Below are 23,532 nucleotides of genomic sequence, written 5' to 3' on the forward strand. Positions count from 1 at the left end.
TATTTGTGAATCGTTTGATGTTCATAATTGTGGATTCAAGCAGATACAGTTTTATTTTTATAATTCATGATATTAATTATTTTTATGTTATATGGTATGTTATACCACAGTTATTTAATTATTTATTTATTTTTCCATATGTTTAAGTAATTTGACTTTTACAAATATATATATATTTCTAAAAACTGGTCAAAGCCAATGTCAGTTTAAACACAAATCAGTAAAAGAGTGAAACATGATGCAGGTAACAAAAGTTATTCATACAAAGAGTGCAAATGACTTTACTTTTATTAGCTCCTATTGATTTCAATTACAAAATAAGTTGTCATTAAAAAGGCATTTCTCTAAAAACACTTTCTATATAATTTAGTGATAAATGAAAGTTTATTTCTAAAGTATGTCCATGCTAATTTTAGAAGTTGTCAATAGTTTGCTATTGTGGGTTCCAGTGTCTATCCAAATAGATTATGTTTAAGATTAGAACATTTGGTACTGCAGTTTGTGATTTAGTATTATTGTTATTATTATTAGAGTTCTTTTTTGTTGTTGTTGTTGGTTTTGGCTCAAATTTATTGGTCTGTTTATTCCCAGTTTTCTTTACTGTTTATTATTGATATGTTTAAATGTAATGTCAGATTAGAGGGAAAGCATACTGTCTGTCAAACAGCATTTGTGTATTAAAAGTCTGATAATGAATTTGACTTCTTGTCCCAGAAAACGAAGATCTCCACGTATGACAAGATGTGGGAGTTCATGAGCAGTCGAAGACATTCGGTGATGGTGAAGAGCATCGAGGAAGGAATTGAACGTGTGCTCACCTCTGATTATGCTTTCCTAATGGAGTCCACCACCATCGAATTTGTCACTCAGCGCAACTGCAACCTCACGCAGATCGGAGGCCTCATAGACTCCAAGGCCTACGGAGTCGGCACCCCAATGGGTAAGGCATATTTGAATAATTTATCAGTGGATCGATTCTTAGATTTTCAAAAAGCATCGCGATTCCTCTGGAATCGATTCTGAGCTTAGATTTTAACAGCAGATGGCGCTCTAATCTAGTTTTTATCTGCACACTCAAATGCTCATGAAGAAGATTGCTAAAGAGTGCTTGTGCGTTCTGCTGAGTCATGTCATTTCACTTAGAATGTTTTTTATGATGCAAGATTCATGTAAACACAGCCCACTGTGAACACCTTTGTAATTTGCTTCAACCTTTTTGAATTTTATGAATAATTATTTTAGGTTCAAGCGTCTGTAAGGATTTTGGGAACGAGCAGAGTAGGGGTGTTCCTAAAGCATGCAGTGCCATCTGCTGTTCAAAACTAAGCTCAGAATCGATTCAAGAAAGAATCGCGATGCATTCGGAAAATCTCAGAATCGATGCTGAATCATTTCTCGATTCGCGATGCGTAGATTTATTTTCCCATATATATATATACTTTGTAACACCAAACAGCACTAATTTATAGCACCAAAATTATTTTATGTGGGTTAAATCAGGTAGAAATCTCTCTTTAAAGCCCAGAGCTGAACACATTTGCATAATCAACTGAAAACGATTTCTATTTTGCCAAAACACTTAGTCTCAGCGGCTTAACCTTTCAAAAAGTATTTGTCAGACATCTCAACGAAAACATGAATCATTGAACAGACTGATTGAAATGAGAGACACAGTCATTTATCAACACATCTCTGCCATGCAGAAGTGTATTCTCCTCAAAGTGTGTTTCTCTCAGACTGCAGCGTCGACTCAAATCTTCATTTCATTTTGATTAATGACTGTCTGGCTCTGTCGGTGAAGGTGAAGCAGTTGAGGTTAGCGTCTCTGAACGCCGCTCAGCACCTCAGTGAATGTGCAGAAACGCGGACCCCGAGGCAAACGTGCATGAAATAGACGAATGGATGAGATAAATAAATGAAAAGAGAAACCGTGAGGCGTTTCCCCTCCTGTGCATAAGATTATCAGTCTCAGAAGCAGATTGTCTTAATCCTGTTATACATGCAGCTGCAGGCTGTGTCAGCAGCAGAAAAAAAACAACTGTCCCCAGTAAGACTGGAGTCTGAAAACATCCAGAAATTGTACATGATACAGCTACGTACATGATATCTTAACACAATGACCCTAAAAGACTTTCCTTATCGTGGGTTTGTAGAAGAGGGAATTAAGGTGTCTATGACTTTCTTCATATTCCTCTAGAACACATAGTGCACAGAATAGACATGGTACCACAAGTATTAAAAAATAAAATTAGATTTTCATTTGCAGAGTTAGCCTTTTTTACTCAAAAAATGTGTTACTACTTTGAAAAGTAATATTATTGCTTTACGTTTTATTCCCTGTCAGCAGTAATTTGTTGAACTAGTTTTTCATTACAGTATACAACATTAGTAAATTCACACTTTCTCCTCTTCTGACTTCATGTGTGTGTATCTTTGTAAGTGTTAAGGTATATAGTCTTTACAATTTTTTACTTATAATCGTAATTTCTGTAATTGTTCTAGTCAATAATGTGATCTGATGAGCATTATTGGCTTCCTGCACTGACTACACAGATTTCTACACAGGGAACATGAAGCTAATAAACAAATAATTTCATCAATAAAAAAATTAAATAATAAAAAAGTAATAATAATACGTATGTTTACCTGAGAAATACTAAGCTGTAGCTTATTCTAAAATGACACAAATAAATATTTCTGCCTCATTGTATGATCAAAATCCACCTCAGATTGCAATCAGAAGTTATTACAAATATCCAATGGTAGTTTACAGTGAGTTTTGAGTAAAAACATATTATCATGTTGCCTTCACATGCTATTTTTATGTGGAAATGTCCTACTTCTTACTTGTGAAGTTGTAATTCTGTTTTTTCTTTCGAGTTTTTCTGGCCAGATTCTTAAGGAAATCGTATTAATTCCAACAGGTTTTGAATACTTTGTAGCATCCCATTCATTGGCAACCATATAAACATTCACTGCATGTTAATAATCTTTCTTTTGTCTTAAGACCCATCCTACGCTGGGTTTCCTAGTTGTAAACCTGTATTTTTGATAATCCCGATAGCAGGAAACTACCAAGTGTAGCCTCATGCTAATTGCATTTATAATGCTGCTGCTTCCCAGGTAAAATTATTTCATGATTGTATATGTATGTTGTCAAAAATCACACTAGATTCTAGAAAAGCTTTTGATAATAGGTGAAAGTAATGTGTATCTAGCTAAAAGGGATGTGGATGGACAAGCCTTGTAATCCAAGAGTACATAATGCCACGATTTAAATTTGACAACAATGTTCTTTTCAAATTTTCTCACAAAAAAAAAAAAAAAAAGGTCATATTTCCAGCCACTAAATGTAAACTCTTCCATCTCCCTACCTAGATTGCTGCAGAGGTGACATTGTGAATGACTATTATAAAACTGGAATTGATTATTGGATTGATGATTGATTTCAAATCTGTAGAGGTTGAGACAACAAAAGGAACCTAGGAACAAGCTAGTTTATGGATAGTAACTGCAATATTATTACTGAAATCTTATTTCTAGCCAATTACACTACTACTTAATGGGGAAAGTGATATCGTAACTAGAAATGTGTTCCTGACAACACTGTTCACTTGCAAGAGAGAGGAAGGAAATGGCAGTGGAATAACTTGGTCCTCAAAGCTACATACGCAACAAATGACCTCAGCATGTGATCGTATTTGATATAAAACAGCATGATCCATTACATTGCTTTCAAAAGGACCAAAATAACCACGAATGGAAAATGCACCTTAATGTGAGGATCAAAGGCATCTTGGGCACTTCTGAAGCCTGACTCCTCTATCTCAGGCACCATGCCAATCAGCCAATGAATGTACACTGTTAGCTTTGTTTCAATCGTTCAGTGTGCTATGTATGAACTGGTGTATTGTGTTCAGCATTATGTGGCTTTGTGTGGCTAATATGTTCATTCAGTTTTGATGTATAGAGCTTAACCAGCCCGCTGACTGGACATGTGCCCAGAGGCTTCCCACTACTGGCCATATGCCACTTATTGTGTGCAAATTATAAAAGGCACTTTAAAATATATTCTTGTTGCGATTAGAATACCATACAAATAACCATACAAAAAAGCGTAGGAAAATGTGAAATGAAATGAGAACCAGAAGAGAAACATGAAGTTTCCAAACTGAAAGTTAAATGAAGAACATAATAACATAACATCAGTCAGATTTTAGTTTAGTTGTTTACCAGAAAAAAAGAAGAAGAAGAAATCTTATACTCACTTGTGTACTGACTCTGTACTCTGTATTGTTATTCTTGCATGAAAAAATAATAATTGCAAATGTACTATACGTATTCAGTTTCCATATATGAAATATGTCATGTACAGTGCATGTATATCTACCCTAAAACCTATCAATTCATACCGATAATATTAAACACGAAAGGGAGATGTATTTAAATGTGTGTGTGTGTGTGTATATATATATATATATATATATATATATATATATATATTAGGGCTGTCAAATGATTAAAATGTTTTATCAAATTAATCAGACTTTTCAGTGGATTAATCACGATTAATCACTATTTGCAATTACACCTGAATCCTAACCATTTTTTTTTTTCTGAAATGCATACCAAAAGATAAATAACAGGACACAGATACATAATTTTTATGTATTGATTCATCAATATGTGGTTCTTGTTTTCTGAATTTCAAAAGTTTAACATTTACTTAGATCAAATTTACCTGAGCACTATATCAAACCATGCCATTTAACTACAGATAGTGTAAGAGTTTTAGGTGAACCAGTGGTTAAATATAGCCACATATCTATGAAATTATGCATAGAGAAACTCGAAAGAATGAACTCAGAAACACAAACATGCGCCACCATCACAAAAGCAGCACTCTGGGCACTCTTGTTTTTGGGATATGTTCATTTGCTCTGCCACAATACTTTAGGATCGACATTTTCACGTTCTGAAGGCTTCAGGTGAGAGTAAAACCAAGTAAAAATGCATATGCTTTCCCAAACAGCTGTAATTTTCGCTGCATTGCATGTATGCGTTCTGCGCATGTGCAGTGTGAAACACAGGACGCTATAACAGGAAGAAGCTCCAGCATATCAACTACCAAAGTCGTCTCTGTTTATCGAGCTTGGCATGAATGTATTTGAGAGTAACTGGGGTAAAACCTTAACCCTTAGGGGACTAAGCCCTTTTTGGTCCGTTTTCTCTATTTTTACATTTCGGCTTATAAACCATATGTAATGAGGATGGACCACCATGTATTTGGTATCAATGGATTCATAAGACCCTAAGCTACCATAAGCATGCATGCAATATGTCTATAAAGGAAGTATGAGTGAAAAATTGTACAATAAACTAGAGAATTTCAAAGACGAAAATGAGATTTTTGTCATTTATTACTGAAAATCCTACCTCACACAACAATAGTTAAAAGTTTTTGACCCAAAAATATATTTTTCAAACTCTTTGCTTGACAGAAATGGGTTAATGTTCAATCAAATGTGTAAAGATCAATTAAATAATTAACTTTATTTACAAACAGTCCTAGGCGTTTTTTTTTATTTTTGGGACTAAGCCCTTTTTGGTCTGTTTTCTCTATTTTTATATTTGGGCTTATAAATCATATGTAAAGGAGATGAAACACCCTGTGTTTGGTATCTATGGATTCAGAAGACCCTAAGCTACCATAATCATGCATGCAATATGTTTATATAAAGGAAGTATGAGTGAAAAATTTTACAATAAACCAGAGAATTTCAAAAACGAAAATTTGATTTTTGTCATTTATTACTGAAAAACACACAATATAGAACAGTTTTTGAACAAAGAAAATATATTTTTTCAAACTCTTTGCTTGACAGAAATGTGTTATTGTTTAATCAAATGTGTAAAGAACAATTAAATAATTAACTTTTTTTAAAAACAGTCCTAGGCATGCCAGTGAGCAAAGCAAGGCCTCTCCAGGCCTTTCCAGTAACTGTTCCAGAGCTTGTTCTGCCGTAAATCTTTTACTGCTTGCCATTTTGATAAAACAATTCTGTAATAATGCTGTATCTCTCACGAATTTATCTCTTTGTGCTCGCTAACACTCCGATAGCTTTCTGCTTTCTCCACGTGATGCTGATTCTCCGATCGCTCGAATTTAGCTCTTTGTGCTCGCTAATACTCCGATCGCGTTCTGCTTTCTCCACCCTGATGCTGATTCTCTGAACGCTTATTGATTACATGTCTTTTACTTTAGTCCAGCCAGCTTTTACAAGGCTACAGCAGAGCTACAGAGTCCTCTGAATCGCTAGAAGACATAACCTTCCTCTGATTGGGTTAGAAAAAGACTCCTCCCAGCGGCAATTTTTCCATTGGCTGTTGCGTGTTGAATCTGCCTAGCACAATCGTTTTCATTGGCCTGTTTACGCAGTGGTATTGCGCAATAAGGGAAGTGTTTAATATACAAACTGGACACCGCTGTTTTCAGCGGAATCTGAGGAAGACGGCAAAAAAACCCGCATCTCTCTAGCATTAATAGTTTTTGAGATAACTACACATTTGTAAAAGTATGCCATTTTGGGCGGTACCGCCTAATCCGTCCCCAGAGGGTTAAGCTTCTGCTGTGTTTTCGTCGTGGCGCTCGCCGCTGTTTTTTACTATCTTGTGAATTCAGAGATCGACGAGACTTTCCTGACCTGAATAAATTGTCACACTGCGCATGCGTGAAATGTGTTAAAAAAATTGACATAATTAACAACAAACAACTAATTAACGTCGTTAACGCGCTATTTTTGACAGCCCTAATATATATATATATATATATATATATATATATATATATATATATATATATATATATATATATATATATATATATATATATACTGTATACACACACACACACGCACACATAGACTTGTCTTATATATGATGTTTTTAATTAGTTGCATAAATAAATAACATATGTAGTTGACATGATTGGTTGCTACATATAAAAGCATATAAGAGCAAATAAATAAATAAAAAAACCTTGGGTATTTGTGTTTACTATTGGGATTTTATATATGTTATAAATGTATATATTCATCTAGTAAAATTATAAATTATCTTATAGATAATATACTGTACATTCCCATAAGGAATTTTCAGTGTTCAGGGTTCTTGGAAATGTTCCATGCAACAAAACTGCATAGGATTGTTGACTGCCAATATTAAAACGGGAAAATGGGAAGGCATGTTAAAAATGGGAAAAAGATGAATATGAGAACCAAAAAAAAAAAAAAAAAAACATTCCATATGACTTAAAAATATGAAGAAAAAATACTATAATTTCATTAATTATTCTTTGTGTGTACATATTAGTGCCTTTTAAAGGGTACCACACCAGTAACAGTTGTGTACCTGTTTTAAGTTCAGAACAAAAAAACATTTTTTTTTTTTTTTTTTTTTTTTTATAGATTTTAAATATGTCATTTAGAAGTACTTCTCAAAAAATGATCATTAAAGTTCCAGGAACAAATGAAAGTTCTTTGCATTACAACTGATAAAAACTACAGATACCATTATCAAGTCATTAGACTGGGAGGAAGTAAATGTCCAATGAGAAAATTACTGAGACAGTATTGCAGGGAATGTCAATACTGAGATGGTAAGAAATATTCTGATTAAAAGATGGACAGCTACATATCTTAACGGAGAGCTGAGTATTGATCCTCAGTCAGGATCAGTGATCTAGAGTCACATTGCACCGATTAATTTGACTTTTTAAATACTGGTATAAAGTTAGCTCCTATTTTGCAGCATCTTCTTAACAAGAACTGCTCATTTAGGAAGAGACTCTCTGACTGGCAGGTGAACGACTCAATTAAAGTTAGTTCAGTTTTTATATGCACCATAAAGGTTTAGTTCAACCAAAGGTGAACATTCTGTCACCAGTTACTTCATGTTGTTTCAAGCCCATAAGACTAGAGTATTCATCTTTGAAACACAAATGAAGGTATTTTAAATGAAGCCTGAGAGAGGTTGTAGTCATTTCTCACATGCCATGCTTAGCAAGAACCAATTAGGTTTGTTCTCACAAGTCAAGCAAGTACAGTCGAGGTGCCATTGACCGTCATTGACATGCTGTCCTTTTGGTGCTGTATCCTCTAATATTTTTATCTAGAGCCAAACAAGCTTCATTCAAGCTCTTTCTGCTCTGTGTGCATTGTTTCTCTCCCCTGCTAAAGGCATACAGAGCGACAAGAGCTGCAGATGACACTGTTATCTTCACAACAGCAGCAGAAACATGGGCAGCAAAATAGTATTTTTTACTAAAAGAAAGCAATAAATGAAAACGCAGCATATTTTATCTGTCATACATATATCTGCATGATTCATTCATTCATTAATTCTGACACCGTTGCTTTGGCTCCTGGGGGCCAACAATCCTCACCTACAATGACTATTTTGGTTGTTTAGAATTTTACTTTACATTACTATACTATACTTTACCTTACCTTAAATTACTTTAACCAGATTGTTGCCCAAAAGGAACTATAACTATTCCAAAAACAAGTATTGCTGGGAAATGTAGAGACCAGACCACTTTGATTGAATATCCCTGTTATAACATGCATTTGAAAAATAGATTGAAAATAGTTAATTTTCCTTTCATGCTGACTTTAACACCCCTCAATGTTCACAAGACTTTGTTTTGGATAGTCTTGTGCACCCTGACACCCAGACGTTTTAGCGAAACCAGACGATGTTTTTGCGTGCATGAGACGGTCAGTCTGATGCATTGTTTATATGAAAGGCTGCTTTGAAACAACATCGACTACGAGAAGCGCTGTGCAAATAAATATGACTCACTTGACTTGAACAGACTGCGGCCATGCCATCAGGGACTGAGTCTACCAAATCATTTCCCCTGTAGCTATTTGAAAAGGGGGCAGATGTTGAAACCGAAGCTCTGTCGCTATAAGTCATGCTGTTTATAAGTTTGAAACTTTGCTAGCATTTTTTCATAATCTTGTCCACCCCCCTCTTTTCCTTATTGTTTCCCGTCCTCGTTCTCTTCTACACCAGTAATAAAACTGGCTGATGGAGGCAGCATGCTTTCCGAAAGGTGAATTATGAATATTCATGCAGGTGTTCGGACACTATTGTGCTATAAAGCATATAATCATAAATTGTTGAAGTGTCAGGGACTAAACAGCTCAGAACATCTTAATCCTTTCATGGTTTGGAGGGAGGTCTGTGTGCTGGTTTAAGATGCTATCCAGGCTTTTCCACATGGACAGTGAAATCCAGCTATCAAGTGCCCCGTCTCGCAGACGTTAATGCTTTGTCACTCAGCAGGTTAAAATCTGTCAGGTATGCTGTCTAACAGACAACCCAGTGAGGGTGTTTTTAGCTTGTCAGTCGCGTGTCATGGGATTGCATTGTGTAGAGCAAATGCAGGGCACACGGAAAAGGATGTTTAGCATCATCACTCCCCTGTGTGCCGTTCCCAGACAGCTCAGCACAGGCCATTTCCATTGCTAATCCTACCCTTTTGGAATCAGTTAGCATAGGCAGGCTGCATACAGGCGTGTGTTTAGCATATATCTTGTTGACTTCAGCAGCACACAGTCGGCAGGATGTATTAATGTTGAAACCGAGGTGGCGAGAGATGGCCGAGTCCTTCTGGCAAGTTACCTGTGTGGGAACAGACAGGGTCGGTGTTCGGACCATCTGCATTTCGGTGTGCTGGTTAATTAGATGTTTAAATGAGAATATGTAAATTATTGGCACAGTTGAACGTCTGGCTTTATACTGAGACAGTTGAAAGTGACAAGCAGGTGAAATGCACAAAGTCCTCAAAATAATGGGAGCGGTGTTTCGGGAAGGCTGTAGTCCCTGACAATCCACTGTAAATTCACATTCAGCTCTGCCTCTGTTCTGGTATAAAATAGCCACTTTCCCTCACCATCATATCATTCTAAACCTCTATGATTGGAACACTATGATTGGACGATACGATGGTCCATACAATGAAATTCATTTGGACCCCATTTACTTTCACTGTATGGTGAAAAACAGCTGAAACCCTTTCCCTATTATCCTCTTTCATGTTCCACAGAAGACAGGTTTGGAATGACATAAGTATATAATGACATGTCATTTCTTAAAAAAATAAGGGAATTTTAGCATACTTTAAAAAATAGAGCTTGTTACAGAAATAATATATTGTGCATGTAGTATACTTGACTGCAAATTGATTGTAATGTTAATTGCAATTAAATTAAGATGTAATTTAACTTTAAATGTAATAACCCTGAAGTAGAACTTCGTACATATTTATATTTATATGTATGTATGCATTTAAATACATTGGAAATTACACATTTGTTCCAGTGAAGCTAAAATTCAGTACAATATTTATTTAAATTACAATAAAATATAATATACAAAAAAATTATAATCACACATCATTACAAAGTGCACTTTTTAGAAGTGTAAAGAAGAAGTCATGAAATGTTACTTTTAAGTGGCCTTTCATTAAATTAAATATGAATGATATATATATATATATATATATATATATATATATATATATATATATATATATATATATAATTTAAAGATGTGAAGTACACTACAAGAGCACATCAGGTACACTTGTTTTTCACAAGAGCAGTGACACCACAAGGAATGACTGTTTCCAAATCGGTTTCCCGAATGCTTCCTCCAATCTGCAGTTGTATCTAAACAGATAGTCATGCCCCAAACTCATATGATTGGTTGTTGCTTCAACATATGCATTAGAGGACCATACTGCTTATATTTTTCCAGAAGTTAACATGTAAATGGCTTAACTTAAATGCCTGTAAACTGGGACAGAAGAAAATTATTTTAACACTAGACCCCCTGCACACTTCACCCTTTAGTTTGGGCACCGCTGTGAGCTCCTTTTTCACTTGCTACTTCATTGTCTTGCTACTTCATGTGTGTAGCACTTGTGGTGTATATCAATGTCCCAGGGCAGTGCTGCTTGCCCCTTGAGGATAGTGGAAATAGAAAGCCCCCCAGTCAGCTTTCAGCCTGCGATCGGGCCCCGTCCCTGGAGGCATCATTAAGAAGAGTCATGTACAATGCCATGTCATCAAACATCTGTCAGGAGTTTGCTTGTGCATGAGGAGCTACCAGTATTCAAGTAAACCCTTATCATTCCATTTCATTTAAACTATCTTCTGTCCTTACTTCCTAAAGGTACCTCATCCATCTGCTGTATACAGCCATTTGAAGAACCTAGCATTCTGTTGCAGAATAAGAAAGTTGGCATGTTTAAGCTTGTTTAATGCGTAAACAATAATTTTATTTTTGCTATTTTTAGCATTGATCTAAAATAAGGCATTTGTGTTTGTGTGTGTGTGTGTGTGTGTGTGTGTGGAATCTAATAATTAATAATAATAATAATAAAAACATTATAGCTAAAGATTAAAACCATAAATTGTTTTGTTATTAAATTATTTTGATTGTTTTATGGATTCAGATTATATATGGATTTATCCAGATTAATACTTATGATAACTGAAGGTCAGCCGCCAAAAACGTTGTAGGTAAAGTAAGATAAATAAATCAATTTTAAATCAATGGAACTGAAATCTGGAACCAAAGTGTTGATTTACAAATAAATGATTTTGAGTTTGCATAGACTTTATTTTTATTTTCCTGTGCATGTAGATTTATTTTATTTTATTTTTATTTTATGCAAGAGGTGTTGTTTGTATGTATGTATGTATGTATGTATGTATGTATGTATTCATTCATTCATTCATTCATTCATTCATTCATTCATTCATTCATTCATTCATTCATTCATTCATTCATTCATTCATTCATTCATTGGGCAGCTGTGGCCTTATGGTTAAAGTGTTGGACTAGTTACCCGAAGGTCGGTGGTTCGAGTCTCGGTGCTGGCAGGAGTTGTAGGTGGGATGGAGTGAATGAACAGCATTCTCTTCCACCCTCAATTCCACAAAAGATGTGTGTTCACTTCTCACTGCTGTGTGTGTGTGCATTTGGATGGTTTAAATGCACAGCATCAATTTAGGAAAAAAACGTAAAGGATACATGGATGTATGACGCATATGTATTATAATGGTGAAAAATAATAGCTGCCAAAACCATCTAAAAAATAAAACATTTTGCATAGCTGCAGTGCCATTAGACAAAACCCTAAGACCCGAGTGCTAACAATGAGCAGGAAAAAAAGACATGTGGTGCATTTAGGCAAAAGAACAGTTGAGTTCTCAATTATTCAAGCAATAGTACAATCCTTATTATAGAGCGTTAACTACAGCAGTACCTCTATTACAAAATGAAAGGATCAGCGAGGTTTGTTAGTGCTCTTGTTCTACCTCATATTTCAAATGAAATGAGAAAGCGCCTCTCTAGCCGTTTTTGATCTGTGCTGAATGAAGGGAACATGACCTGTTTACCTCATTTTTGCGAGGGAGGTAAAATAGCTGGTGGGAACGGGGGAGAGTTACGAATCGAAGCTGCAAGGAGGCCCAGAAGGAAACATTACCTCAAATTAAGAATAGCAACTAGTTTTAATTAGACCGAAAATAAATAGATAAAAGTGGGAAATGCCAGTCCCTCGGATGTAATTGGGTTTTATTGGTGTGTTATCAATGGCACCCTGGGAGCTGTGTTTCAACAAACAGCATTAGGCTTTTATGGCTCGTACTGCATTAGTGTCTGGATTTCTCACCCTCTTTACATCTCTGTGAGAAACAAACTCACACCACTGAAGTGACGAACTTTCCTCAAGTCTTACAGTGCAATCAATGAGACATACGGGACTATTTTAATAATATTGCAGTATTTTCTTTGCGATTGTCTGATGTTTTAAAGCGTCTTCATTCTACAGCAGCAGTTCAGTTAGGCTAAAAAAAATAAAAATACAAAATAGCAAATACTGGTACGCTGTATTCAAGGTCTTTTGTAGCCATGCATTTCAGCAACAGAATGAAATTTAATTCGTTATTCACTTATAATCTTCCCCTCCAGTGAACTGTTAACTACAGAACTGCTGTTACCAGATCATTGAGGCAGTGATTTTCTTGAACGAATTGTTCAGTCTGTGTTGTGAATAAAAGCAATGAATTCACATAAGAGAAAAGAAAGAAAGAAAGAAAGAAAGAAAGAAAGAAAGAAAGAAAACTGATTTGATTTGATACACTGATTTGGTTCTCATCAATAAGCTTAATAAAAAAATAATAATAATAATAAATAAAAACAAGTCAGGAGCCAGTGCACTGGAGGTGTGAAGGCACCTGTTGTATCCATTGGTTTTCATATTTGTCTTTTTCTTTTTCTTTATCTTCTTCTTTGCTCTTGGGTCTGTGACAGCTTGCAGGAAAGCTATGGAATTTGGCACACAGAGGAAGGAGAGTCAAAAAGTTATTAAATGTTTTCTGATTAACCAAATCTTTCTTGTATAGCGCATCAGCATATTCAACGAGAGCATGCCGAAAGGGATGTCTACCTATGTGTCCCAAAAAAACTGTAGCATGTTCAGACCAAACTTGGTTATGTGTTGTAATAACTATGACCTGAATATGCATGAGCAGTTCCAGCACAGTGCCACCAACTGGTCAGGAGATATGAAACATTGACTTATTTCTACTTCTGAACAGTCTAGCCTAAAATTAGATCAGTCTCTTTAGCTGTGGAGTAGCATACCTGGTTTTCACATATATTCTTTAAAAATGCATTGGTGTGTTGTTATGAAACATGCTTTCTGTTCTTTTGGTCATACACAATCCAGCGGTATAAGTCGGCAAATTGATTTGAAATGTCCATTTCAATTTAGGTGCAAAACCTTTTTTTTTTTTTTTTTTTTTATATTAGTTTTTATCCGATCTTCACTAAATTTCAAACATATTATCATCAGACCTTGCTGGTAAAAAATAAATCAAATAAAACAAATAAATAAATAAAATAGGTATCTCAAGCTGATGTTATAACTCATCTTCAAAGTTGACGCATCATACCAAAATGTATCACTGGCTGTATTTCTGCAATGCCAAAGGCTGTGCCACCTATTGGTCAAAAGTGATAAGCAATTATGTCACATTATAAGTGACTGTATTATTTGTATTAAATAATATTGCTTAAAATGATAAGCACATGATAAGATTTTTTTTTTTTTTTTTCATGATGCTCCCTGAAATGCTTGCTTAATTGCTTATTAATTGCTGCTCGCAGCTGTATTATTTCTTCTTTCTTTTGATTTTGAGGAGAAAGACGAATTTGTACGATTTCATCCAAACATTTGACCAGCAGGGATGAGCAGATGCCTAAGAGAACTAATTCTCGTCATCTCTTTAAATCAGTTTCCCCTTTCTGACCCTTCAGGGTCCCCGTACCGAGATAAGATCACCATCGCAATCCTGCAGCTACAGGAGGAAGGGAAGCTGCACATGATGAAGGAGAAGTGGTGGCGAGGAAACGGCTGTCCTGAGGAGGAGAATAAGGAGGCCAGTGCGCTGGGCGTCCAGAACATCGGTGGCATTTTCATAGTGTTGGCTGCGGGACTCGTCCTCTCTGTGTTTGTGGCAGTTGGGGAGTTTCTCTATAAGTCCAAACAAAACGCACAGCTGGAAAAGGTAAAGCACCATTTTAACATTTCTGGACTGCAATGAACATTTGAAATCTGTTAGGATATCCTAACAGTTTAGGGTTATTAAGCAAGTCTCTACAGAGAAAACAAATCACATAAGATAATCACAAGAAATGGGGTTTGCAATTTTGTGTTTCATCAGCGGGGGGTATTGTGGGTGATATAAGCCAGCAAGTCAGATGAGTTCAACTCATGCCTCTTAGTATGAAAGAATCTGTAACAGATCGATGCAAACAATATTAATTCTGTCTAAAATTGGCTTTAATGTTGTGGTGCTGCAAGCAAAGCATGAGGTATTTTTTCACTGGTAATATTTTACAGACAGTGCCTGTGTCTGGAGAGCAAACAATCCTTCTTGATGTAAGTCTCTGAAGACAGAAGGGCTTGGGCTTTACATTGCTCAAATGGCCGGCATTGTGTCATCTCGCCTCAACAGAGTGTTGTTCTTTCCCCATATCCACTTCACTCGTATACTTGATCTACTGATCTACTGAGCCATTGAATGTTTGAAGTGTACAGTCAATAATAGTAGTAAAAAAAAAAAATACTTGAAATGAATGAACTCCAGTTCTCTCACTCACACTTTTCTTCTCATGTCACAAATATAATGTTTAAGCACATACACGCTCTCATAGAATTTATTGTCAGTTAGAGTTCTACTAATTAGCTGTGGTTTCACGCACTAGACTAAATTGCAGGTTTGCTTGATAGTCTTTTATTTAGTATTTTATTTTATTTTATTTTTCCAGTTGATGTTGTACTGTTTAATTCACACCGTCTGTTGAATTCTCTTTAAAATGACTAAATGTCACTTCAGTGGATGAACTGAGTACAGAGTTGCATTTACACTGTCCTATCAGAATGTTATTAATCAGCTTTAATATATGTGTCATCATTTCTTCACTTTCCCTACTGAGCCTTCATGTTTTGCATTTTTGGAACTGAAAGAAGGCATTTAATTGCCCTTGTTTATTTTAATATTTAGTTTTTTGCAGTCGGAATGGCACTCTATCTATTATTACCACACAAATAGAATAATAATTTCAACTCATCACATTTGCTTTACTTTAGTATGGGAGGCCATAAGGGCCCAGTGACACGATACAATGAAGTTGCCCATGCCGTGTGTTCACGTTTTACGTTTGCAATGCAACAAACTGCACTGTAGCCACATAATTGCTCTAAGTTTTTGTTTACTTTAAAGAGATCTTAGTTTCTTTGAAGCATCTGCATATAAGCTCAAAAAATGTGCTCTCTTAATATGGATAACCTAGATTGTCGTACAATAACAGCATCAACCTGCCAGCTTAAGTTTTTATTTTTTCTTTCCCAAAAAGCACAGCTCCGTTTATTCACTCTTTTCTACTCATCTCGGATTCATTGTATCGATCTCTTTAAGTGCTATCATTTGTTTGCTGTAAGTCATCATATTGACATTCACAAATATTCTGGCAATATGTTATTTTGCTGCCTGATCCTTGTTTAATGATAACATTGGCATGATAAGCCTACCAGCCAATGATACTGAGCATCAATCTAAAGCAAAGGTTGGGAGTGCCTTTCTATACAGAGATGTACAAAAAGAAAGAAAAAAAAAAAGCCCCTATAGATCAGTGCATTTCTAAATTTGGTAGTGTTCTCAATGAAAGTTATTATAAAGCATGACTGAGAAATCTAGCTTATTTATATTGGGACTCCCTGGGATGGCTGCAAGTCTGGGGTGCGTTTTCAAGAGAATAGTTAACCAATGGTTGCATTTTCCAACACTGTCAAACATTCACAAACAGTATCGCAAAGATTTTTTTGCTGGAACTGTGGTTAAGAAACATTGTTTCCGGTTAGTATGGCATATGGAATAGATCACGCTCTTGAGCAAAAATAAGCATGCAGAACAATTTAAATGTTTAATTTCATTATATGTATATGCATTTTAGTTTGTAAAGAAAAGAGTGTACATCTCATTGGGAAACCTAAGGAAACCCACAAAATAAAGGAGAAAAAAAAACGAAATTGTGAATCAGTCCTCAGATTGCCATGTTTATTATTTACAGCAATATTCTGGCATTAATTTGATCTTAAACTGATTAATTAGTGATAATTATCACTCTACCACTTGCTTGATGGCATAAACTTCATTTCTAACCAACTTGGTTCAAACACTTGTGACGAAGTACCAACATTTTCAGGAAACAGTCATGGCTAGCTATTTAGTTTCTACAAAAATGTGAGTTATGTCATTATATTAGAAGAGCACCGCTGGGTGGATGTAAAGGTTGAAAATGGCTTTAAGACTACATTTCTTCTTAGGAACACAATCGTTAATATAGGCTTTATGAAACATATTTAGTCAAACAGAGTGCTGAGGCTTCATGATCTAAATGGAAGTGTCAAATTCCAGATGATTGATTTTGATGTTATGTTAATTCAATGCATAGTAATGTTATAAAATAAATCACGCTTGGGAACATTTAAAAAGGTATTAAATCCTGTGAGTGAAATGATGATTAGAGAGGCAATTAAAGTATTTTTGTACAAGATTGGCGCTGCTGTCCTTTGTTCAGTATTCTCTTACACTATTCTGCAGAAAAAGAAAAAGAAAAACACATCATATGCAATGCCTCTTGCTCCTCAGCAGCGCATCCCTCCAAAAATTAGCATTTTTTAATTGCCTCTATTTTGTAAGATTAGGAAAGAGCCAACAGTCTGACCGACAATCTTATTGCTTTAGATAAAACATGTATAAATTGTTCTAACGTAATGTGATGTAGATTTCCTGTCACTAGAAAAGAGACACATAAACCGATTTAGTTTTAATCTTGTTAAAATCATTTACTGTTACATCGGTAATAAAAGTTCACAGGTTCAACATCAGAATGGTGAATCATTTTAGCAAATACATCAAATATTGCATGAGAGCTGCAACATGTTTTGTAGAATTGATCATGGCTTCTTTATGTATTTTATGAAGATTTGTTCGGTGCATCTTTATTTTGATTTATTTCAAGATCACACATACACAGAGGCACATATAAATTCATGTTTAAATAAAATGATTACCATAATGTTTCTGCTTCTCGTTTTCTTTTTTTGCACATTTTACATGAATATTCCTAACCCATTCCCGCTTTCTGCTGCTGAATTTCAGTTAACTAATGTAAACCTTTAACTTCGCTCTTGAAAGTCCATATCCTAATGTGTTAAAACATTTCTTCTTTTTGTTTTATATGTTGATGTTCTATAACCAGTTTGTCATTGACTTAACATATTTTTTTTATTATTTTTGTTCATGCTGTTGGATAAAAAAAAATGCATATACATTTAAATAAATTACTGTTTAAGGGTTAGTCTTTGATAGCCTGGTATCACACTTTGTTATATATATATATATATATATATATATATATATATATATATATATATATATATATATATATATATAATAAAATTAGTGTATTTCTATATTTGGTAAGACTTTACCTAAATCATTTATACATAATGTATTTTATTCACACACACACACACACACACACATATATATATATATATATATATATATATATATATATGTGTGTGTGTGTGTGTGTGTGTGTGTGTATGTGTGTGTGTGCGTATGTATATATGTATGTGTTGGTATGTATATGTGTATATTTCCGAGATATTGGTCTAAAATATATAATAATATAATAAATAAAACTATTTGCATTTCTAATTTTGGTAAGACTTTACCTAAATCCTTTATACATAATGAATTTTATTCAAACACACACACACACACACACACACACAGCATAATGCATCAAAAATGACAAACAACTACAAATATTTTTTTTTTCAATATCATTTGTAGTTGCTTTCTAAAGATGCAAAAATTAATAGATAAGTATTATAATTGAAGTTATAATTATTCATGAGATCATGAAAGCATTAAAAAAATACTTTTATTATTATTTTATTGAAAGGTTTTAAGTGAGTACATGGGAGAAAATGAGGGAAGAGTCAGTATTTGTCCTGTTGTGTTCAACAACATGATGTACAAATCTCATAACTACTGTTTAGCCCAGAATCTCATATGTTCTGCTGAATTTGACAAATTTGAAGCGTCACTTATTGTAGTTTGTGCCAGTAATCAGTAGCCAGTTGCTAATGTTCTGTTATTGGCTGTTATGGAGGATGTCGCTATGAAGAAGCAGATCATTGGGTAAGGAACACTCTGATTGGAATGCCTAACAAGCACCTTATTATTTCAGATCTTCAAGTCTCGCACAAACATATCTGTAATGAAAATGCTGAAAATAACAGCAGATTGTTCACAAAAGCACAAAGCGTTTCCTGTGAGCCACGGGATGAAATTATTCACAACACAAACTGCACAGGCAATTTGTACCTTTAGTCAGAATGAATGTGTTTATTTTTATTCATTTCCAAGCTAAGACAAACAAATCATGAGAATTTATGAATGCTGAATAATGCCTGTCAATTATTTCTCAAGAGGAAAAGCAGGATGACAATCACACGTTGGCTTGCTACACCGTTACACAGCTGAGAATCTCACCGCTTGCTTCTTATCTGGAGAGTGTTTGTTTTTAATTGGCCATGCGGTTATACAGGATTTGAATCTGAGGGAATATAATATGCATCAATAAATCATGCAGCATCCTGGCAGGAGGAAGCAAGGTGAAATCTGCCACGGAGAAATCACTTCAGTTATGATGCTCATGCTGTGCATCCACACGGACACCAGCATAATCATTCCATCCCATCTCCATTTCTGCCTTTCACCCCCCTGCCATCCATCACTGACCCACTGTCCTCCAGCTTTCCAGGAGCTGAGAGCCAGTATGTGTGTGTTTGTGTGTCAGAAGTGAAGCGACATCCAATCAGCTGTGTTCTTCTGTCCGCACAGAGATCCTTCTGCAGCGCCATGGTGGACGAGCTGCGGGTTTCCCTCAAGTGCCAGCGCCGGCTCAAACACAAGCCGCAGCCGCCCGTCATGGTCAAAACGGATGAAGTCATCAACATGCACACCTTCAATGACCGAAGACTGCCAGGCAAAGAGACCATGGCTTAAAACGGACAGCAGCTCGCTCTTTCTTGAGCTTGGAGAAGGAAACTTCACGGGAAGAAATTTGGGCGGGGAGGAGGTCGGTTTTCTACACAGGGGAGGGGATCTTAAAAGTCATTTCAATCAATTAGTTACTGAAACCAACAGCAGAAACGGAAACATATTTCCTGTGGAAATAACTTGAATCTGGGCAAAATTTTAGTTACCTCATCGCTTCAGATCACCACCAGAGCAAAGACTGACCGGTGCCAGCGTTCAGGGTAACTTTTAGCAGGAAATACACACACACACACACAGCTAGAGAAGTGGGATGGAGGGAGGTTTGTCTGCTCACTACATGCACATTATTTTAGGTTTGATGACACACTTGGCTGTTGTCTGTCCACAGAGAGCAGCTGAGTCCTTTAGAGAAAACGAGGAGATGTGTCCTGACAAATATGGAGGCAAAACAAGGACAGTTTTTTAACACGTACAGTACATGTGCTACCATTAGGAGCAAAAAAAAAAAAAAAAAAAAAAACGAATAAAAAAAAGTACTCAGAAACAATCAGTTTGCAGCACTCTTTGCTGAGCACCACAGCAATATCACTGAAATCATTCAACGTCTTTCTCACCCACAATCACAAGCAGTGGAAGCAGGACAGAGCTACAGGCAATATACCGCTTTCATTTCTATGTATTTCCGGGCCCCTGTTGAGCGTCACAGTGACTAAGGGTGAATCTCACAAAAACGTCTTTGAGCCAAAACATGATGGAATCCATTTTTTTTTTTTTTGTTTCGAGGACCATTGCATTTTTGTGTTTATTTTACGCTTAACACATTGCACAACTTAATATTTTCTGTCCAAATTCGCATTACTCTACAAAAAAAAAAAAAAAAAAAGAGGCAGCAAAATTTCATAAGATGAGGCTTAAATTGTCCATGCATATTTATTAAAATGATTAATATTATTGTTTTTTGTTGTTCTAAATGTGAACCTCTCAACTTTTAAATGTAGTACTGTAATGCATCTACATTTTTTTTTACACTTATTAGTGATTCTCATTACAGTATGTTATATTCTAGAGAATATAGAATCTAGACATCGGTAAGCATAAATGAAACAGTACAACAAATGGTAAAAACCAAAGTATTTTTATATATTACAGTAGTTTTTTTTTTTTTTTTTTTTTTTTTTTTTTAAGAGAGGTAAATGTCTTGGACTGTCATGACAATAATATCACAAACAATAAATAAAAGTAATGGTCCTAAAATAGGCTTCTTTTCAAATATATTGATATTCATTAGTTTAATTTTAATTTGTGCTGAAATAAATTTCATGAGATTCATCCGAAAACCTCTCCAAAAATTGGATGAGTGAACTCGAAACAAATTCCAACCATTGCGATACATTTATTCAAGCATCTATCATTTGGTTTACAAATGTTTTCATTTTTTCTTTCTTCATTTCTATGATGAAAATAAAATTTCACATCTGTTTTTTTTTTTTTTTTTTTTTTTACCACATTTCATTTCAGGTTAATGTTTGTACTTTGTGAATTTGATTTCAGAAAAAAAAAAGAATCCTCATGTGAACTTGTGCAAATGTAAAATTTCTATAAAAAATAATAATAAGGTGTTTTGTACAATTAAAGAATATCAACATTTTGTAATAATTTTTATCAACACAATCATTGGCATCTCTCTCTTGATACGGGGGTGGCCGCCCTGTTGAATCGCCACACCAGAATTGAAGGTCGCCATGGCCCCTGGGACCGATGCGCTTCCGCATGGATGAGCCCCATGTGACGGAACACATCCAGGATCACATCACCTGGCCTCCATCAGGATGAGTTTGCGCCAGGGTTCATGATAGGCGCACACAGGACGGGGAAGTGCCAAGCATGCCTGGTAGTGTTTATGTGACAAACACACACATTTTGGACAGATCCTATTTTTATCATGTAAAGGAATCATATTTAAAGAAAGATATTTTTACTTGAGATAAATAGATATGAGAAAACTGATTCAGAAGTGTGAAACAAACATATATAGAAAGTGAAGAGGACTGCTAAAATGCTTCATATTCAATGCCCCCGGTTTCTAATAGACTGCTAGTACTCAGTGCCGAGACGTTGTGTGTAAATGGTTTCAAATGGATAAGATGTATTTAAAGATTTTTTAGATACAAACTAATTTTGACCATATTGTGTAAACAAAATGAAGTGCACACAGTTTCCTGTCTAAAGTTGATGCACAAGTTTAAAGGAAGTAATTAAAAAAATGTCAGCACACTTGCTCGTGGTCTCCTTTCTTAAATTTATTAAATATATAAATATGTTTTCCTTATAATGACCTAAATGACACCCCTTATGTATATTAAGCAGCAAATTTAGCAAAACACAAAATGTATATCACTGGCAATACTTTTGGCCACAACTGTATATATATATATATATATATATATATATATATATATATATATATATATATATATATATATATATATATATATATATATATATATATTGCTGAGGTCCAGCTAAAGATATACTGTATATTTGATTGTGCAGGTACACTTTTGAATATATTGCATTTAAATAATATAATCATTATTAATAGTGATCTTAAAAAAAAACATTTTAGACATAATATTAATAAATGCAAATTGTATAATACTCCAAATGTATTTTAAATATAATTATATGTCAGGTGTTCATTCACATTGTTTCTTTAAAGTGATAGTTCACCCAAAAATCACAATTATGTCATTAATAATTCAACCTCATGTCGTTCCAAACCTTGAGACCTCGGTTTATCTTCGGAACACAGTTTAAGATATTTTAGATTTAGTCCGAGAGCTCTCAGTCCCTCCATTGACTCTGTGTATGGTCTACTGTCCATGTCCAGAAAGGTAAGAAAAACATCATCAAAGTAGTCCGTGTGACATCAGAGGGTCAGTTAGAATTTTTTGAAGCATTGCAAATACATTTTGGTCCAAAAATAGCAAAAACTATGACTTTATTCAGCATTGTCTTCTCTTCCGGTCTGTTGTGAGAGAGTTCAAAACAAAGCAGTTTGTCATATCCGGTTCACGAACGAATCATTTCGATGTAACCGGATCTTTTTTGAAACAGTTCACCAAATCGAACTGAATCACTTTAAATGGTTTGCGTCTCCAATACGCATTAACCCACAAATGACTTAAGCTGTTAACTTTTTTATTGTGGCTGACACTCCCTCTGAGTTCAAACAAACCAATATCCCGGAGTAATTCATTTACTCAAACAGTACACTGACTGAACTGCTGTGAAGAGAGAACTGAAGGTGAACACCGAGCCGAGCCAGATAATGAACAACACACTGACTCGTTCATGAGTCAAGAATCAGTTGCATTGGTTTTCAGATCACCAGTAGTTCTTTTGGACAGTTCGATTCAATAAACCGGTTGAAAAAAATGGTTCACCGGTTCTTTTGCGCTCGACGTAATGGCATCATTGGCGATGATTGCCCTTGATTCAAGCCTTCGGTTTACCTGGGCTCATAACACTAGCACAGAATCAGTTCAGAATCAATCATCAAAAGAATCAGTTTGGTTCAGACACTCTGTGTGTCGGCCTGCTTCACGCTGAATCACACATGCACAGTATCATCAGCTCCTCGGGTTCTCGAATCGGACGCGTCTGACAGAAACGGTCCTTGACTTGAGAGACATCTTCAGTTCTCTCTTCACAGCAGTTCAGTCAGTGTACTGTTTGAGTAAATGAATTACTCCGGGATATTGGTTTGTTTGAACTCAGAGGGAGTGTCAGCCACATTAAAAAA

General features: G+C 35.3%; 1 protein-coding gene across 1 annotated transcript in view; it reads left to right on the forward strand.

Moving 5' to 3' along the window:
• The window catches only part of LOC127974662 (glutamate receptor ionotropic, kainate 2), a 192,828-nt gene extending 170,834 nt beyond the window's left edge, over window positions 1-21,994 (forward strand). The window contains exons 15-17 of the mRNA XM_052578097.1: window positions 715-940; window positions 14,401-14,651; window positions 19,569-21,994. Of these exons, the coding sequence (XP_052434057.1) occupies window positions 715-940; window positions 14,401-14,651; window positions 19,569-19,733 (642 nt within the window). The 3' untranslated portion in view covers window positions 19,734-21,994. The remainder of the gene's footprint in view (window positions 1-714; window positions 941-14,400; window positions 14,652-19,568) is intronic.
• The last annotated feature ends 1,538 nt before the right edge of the window (window positions 21,995-23,532 follow it).

The sequence above is a fragment of the Carassius gibelio genome, chromosome B16 (genome assembly GCF_023724105.1).
Source record: "Carassius gibelio isolate Cgi1373 ecotype wild population from Czech Republic chromosome B16, carGib1.2-hapl.c, whole genome shotgun sequence".
Lineage (NCBI taxonomy): Eukaryota > Metazoa > Chordata > Actinopteri > Cypriniformes > Cyprinidae > Carassius > Carassius gibelio.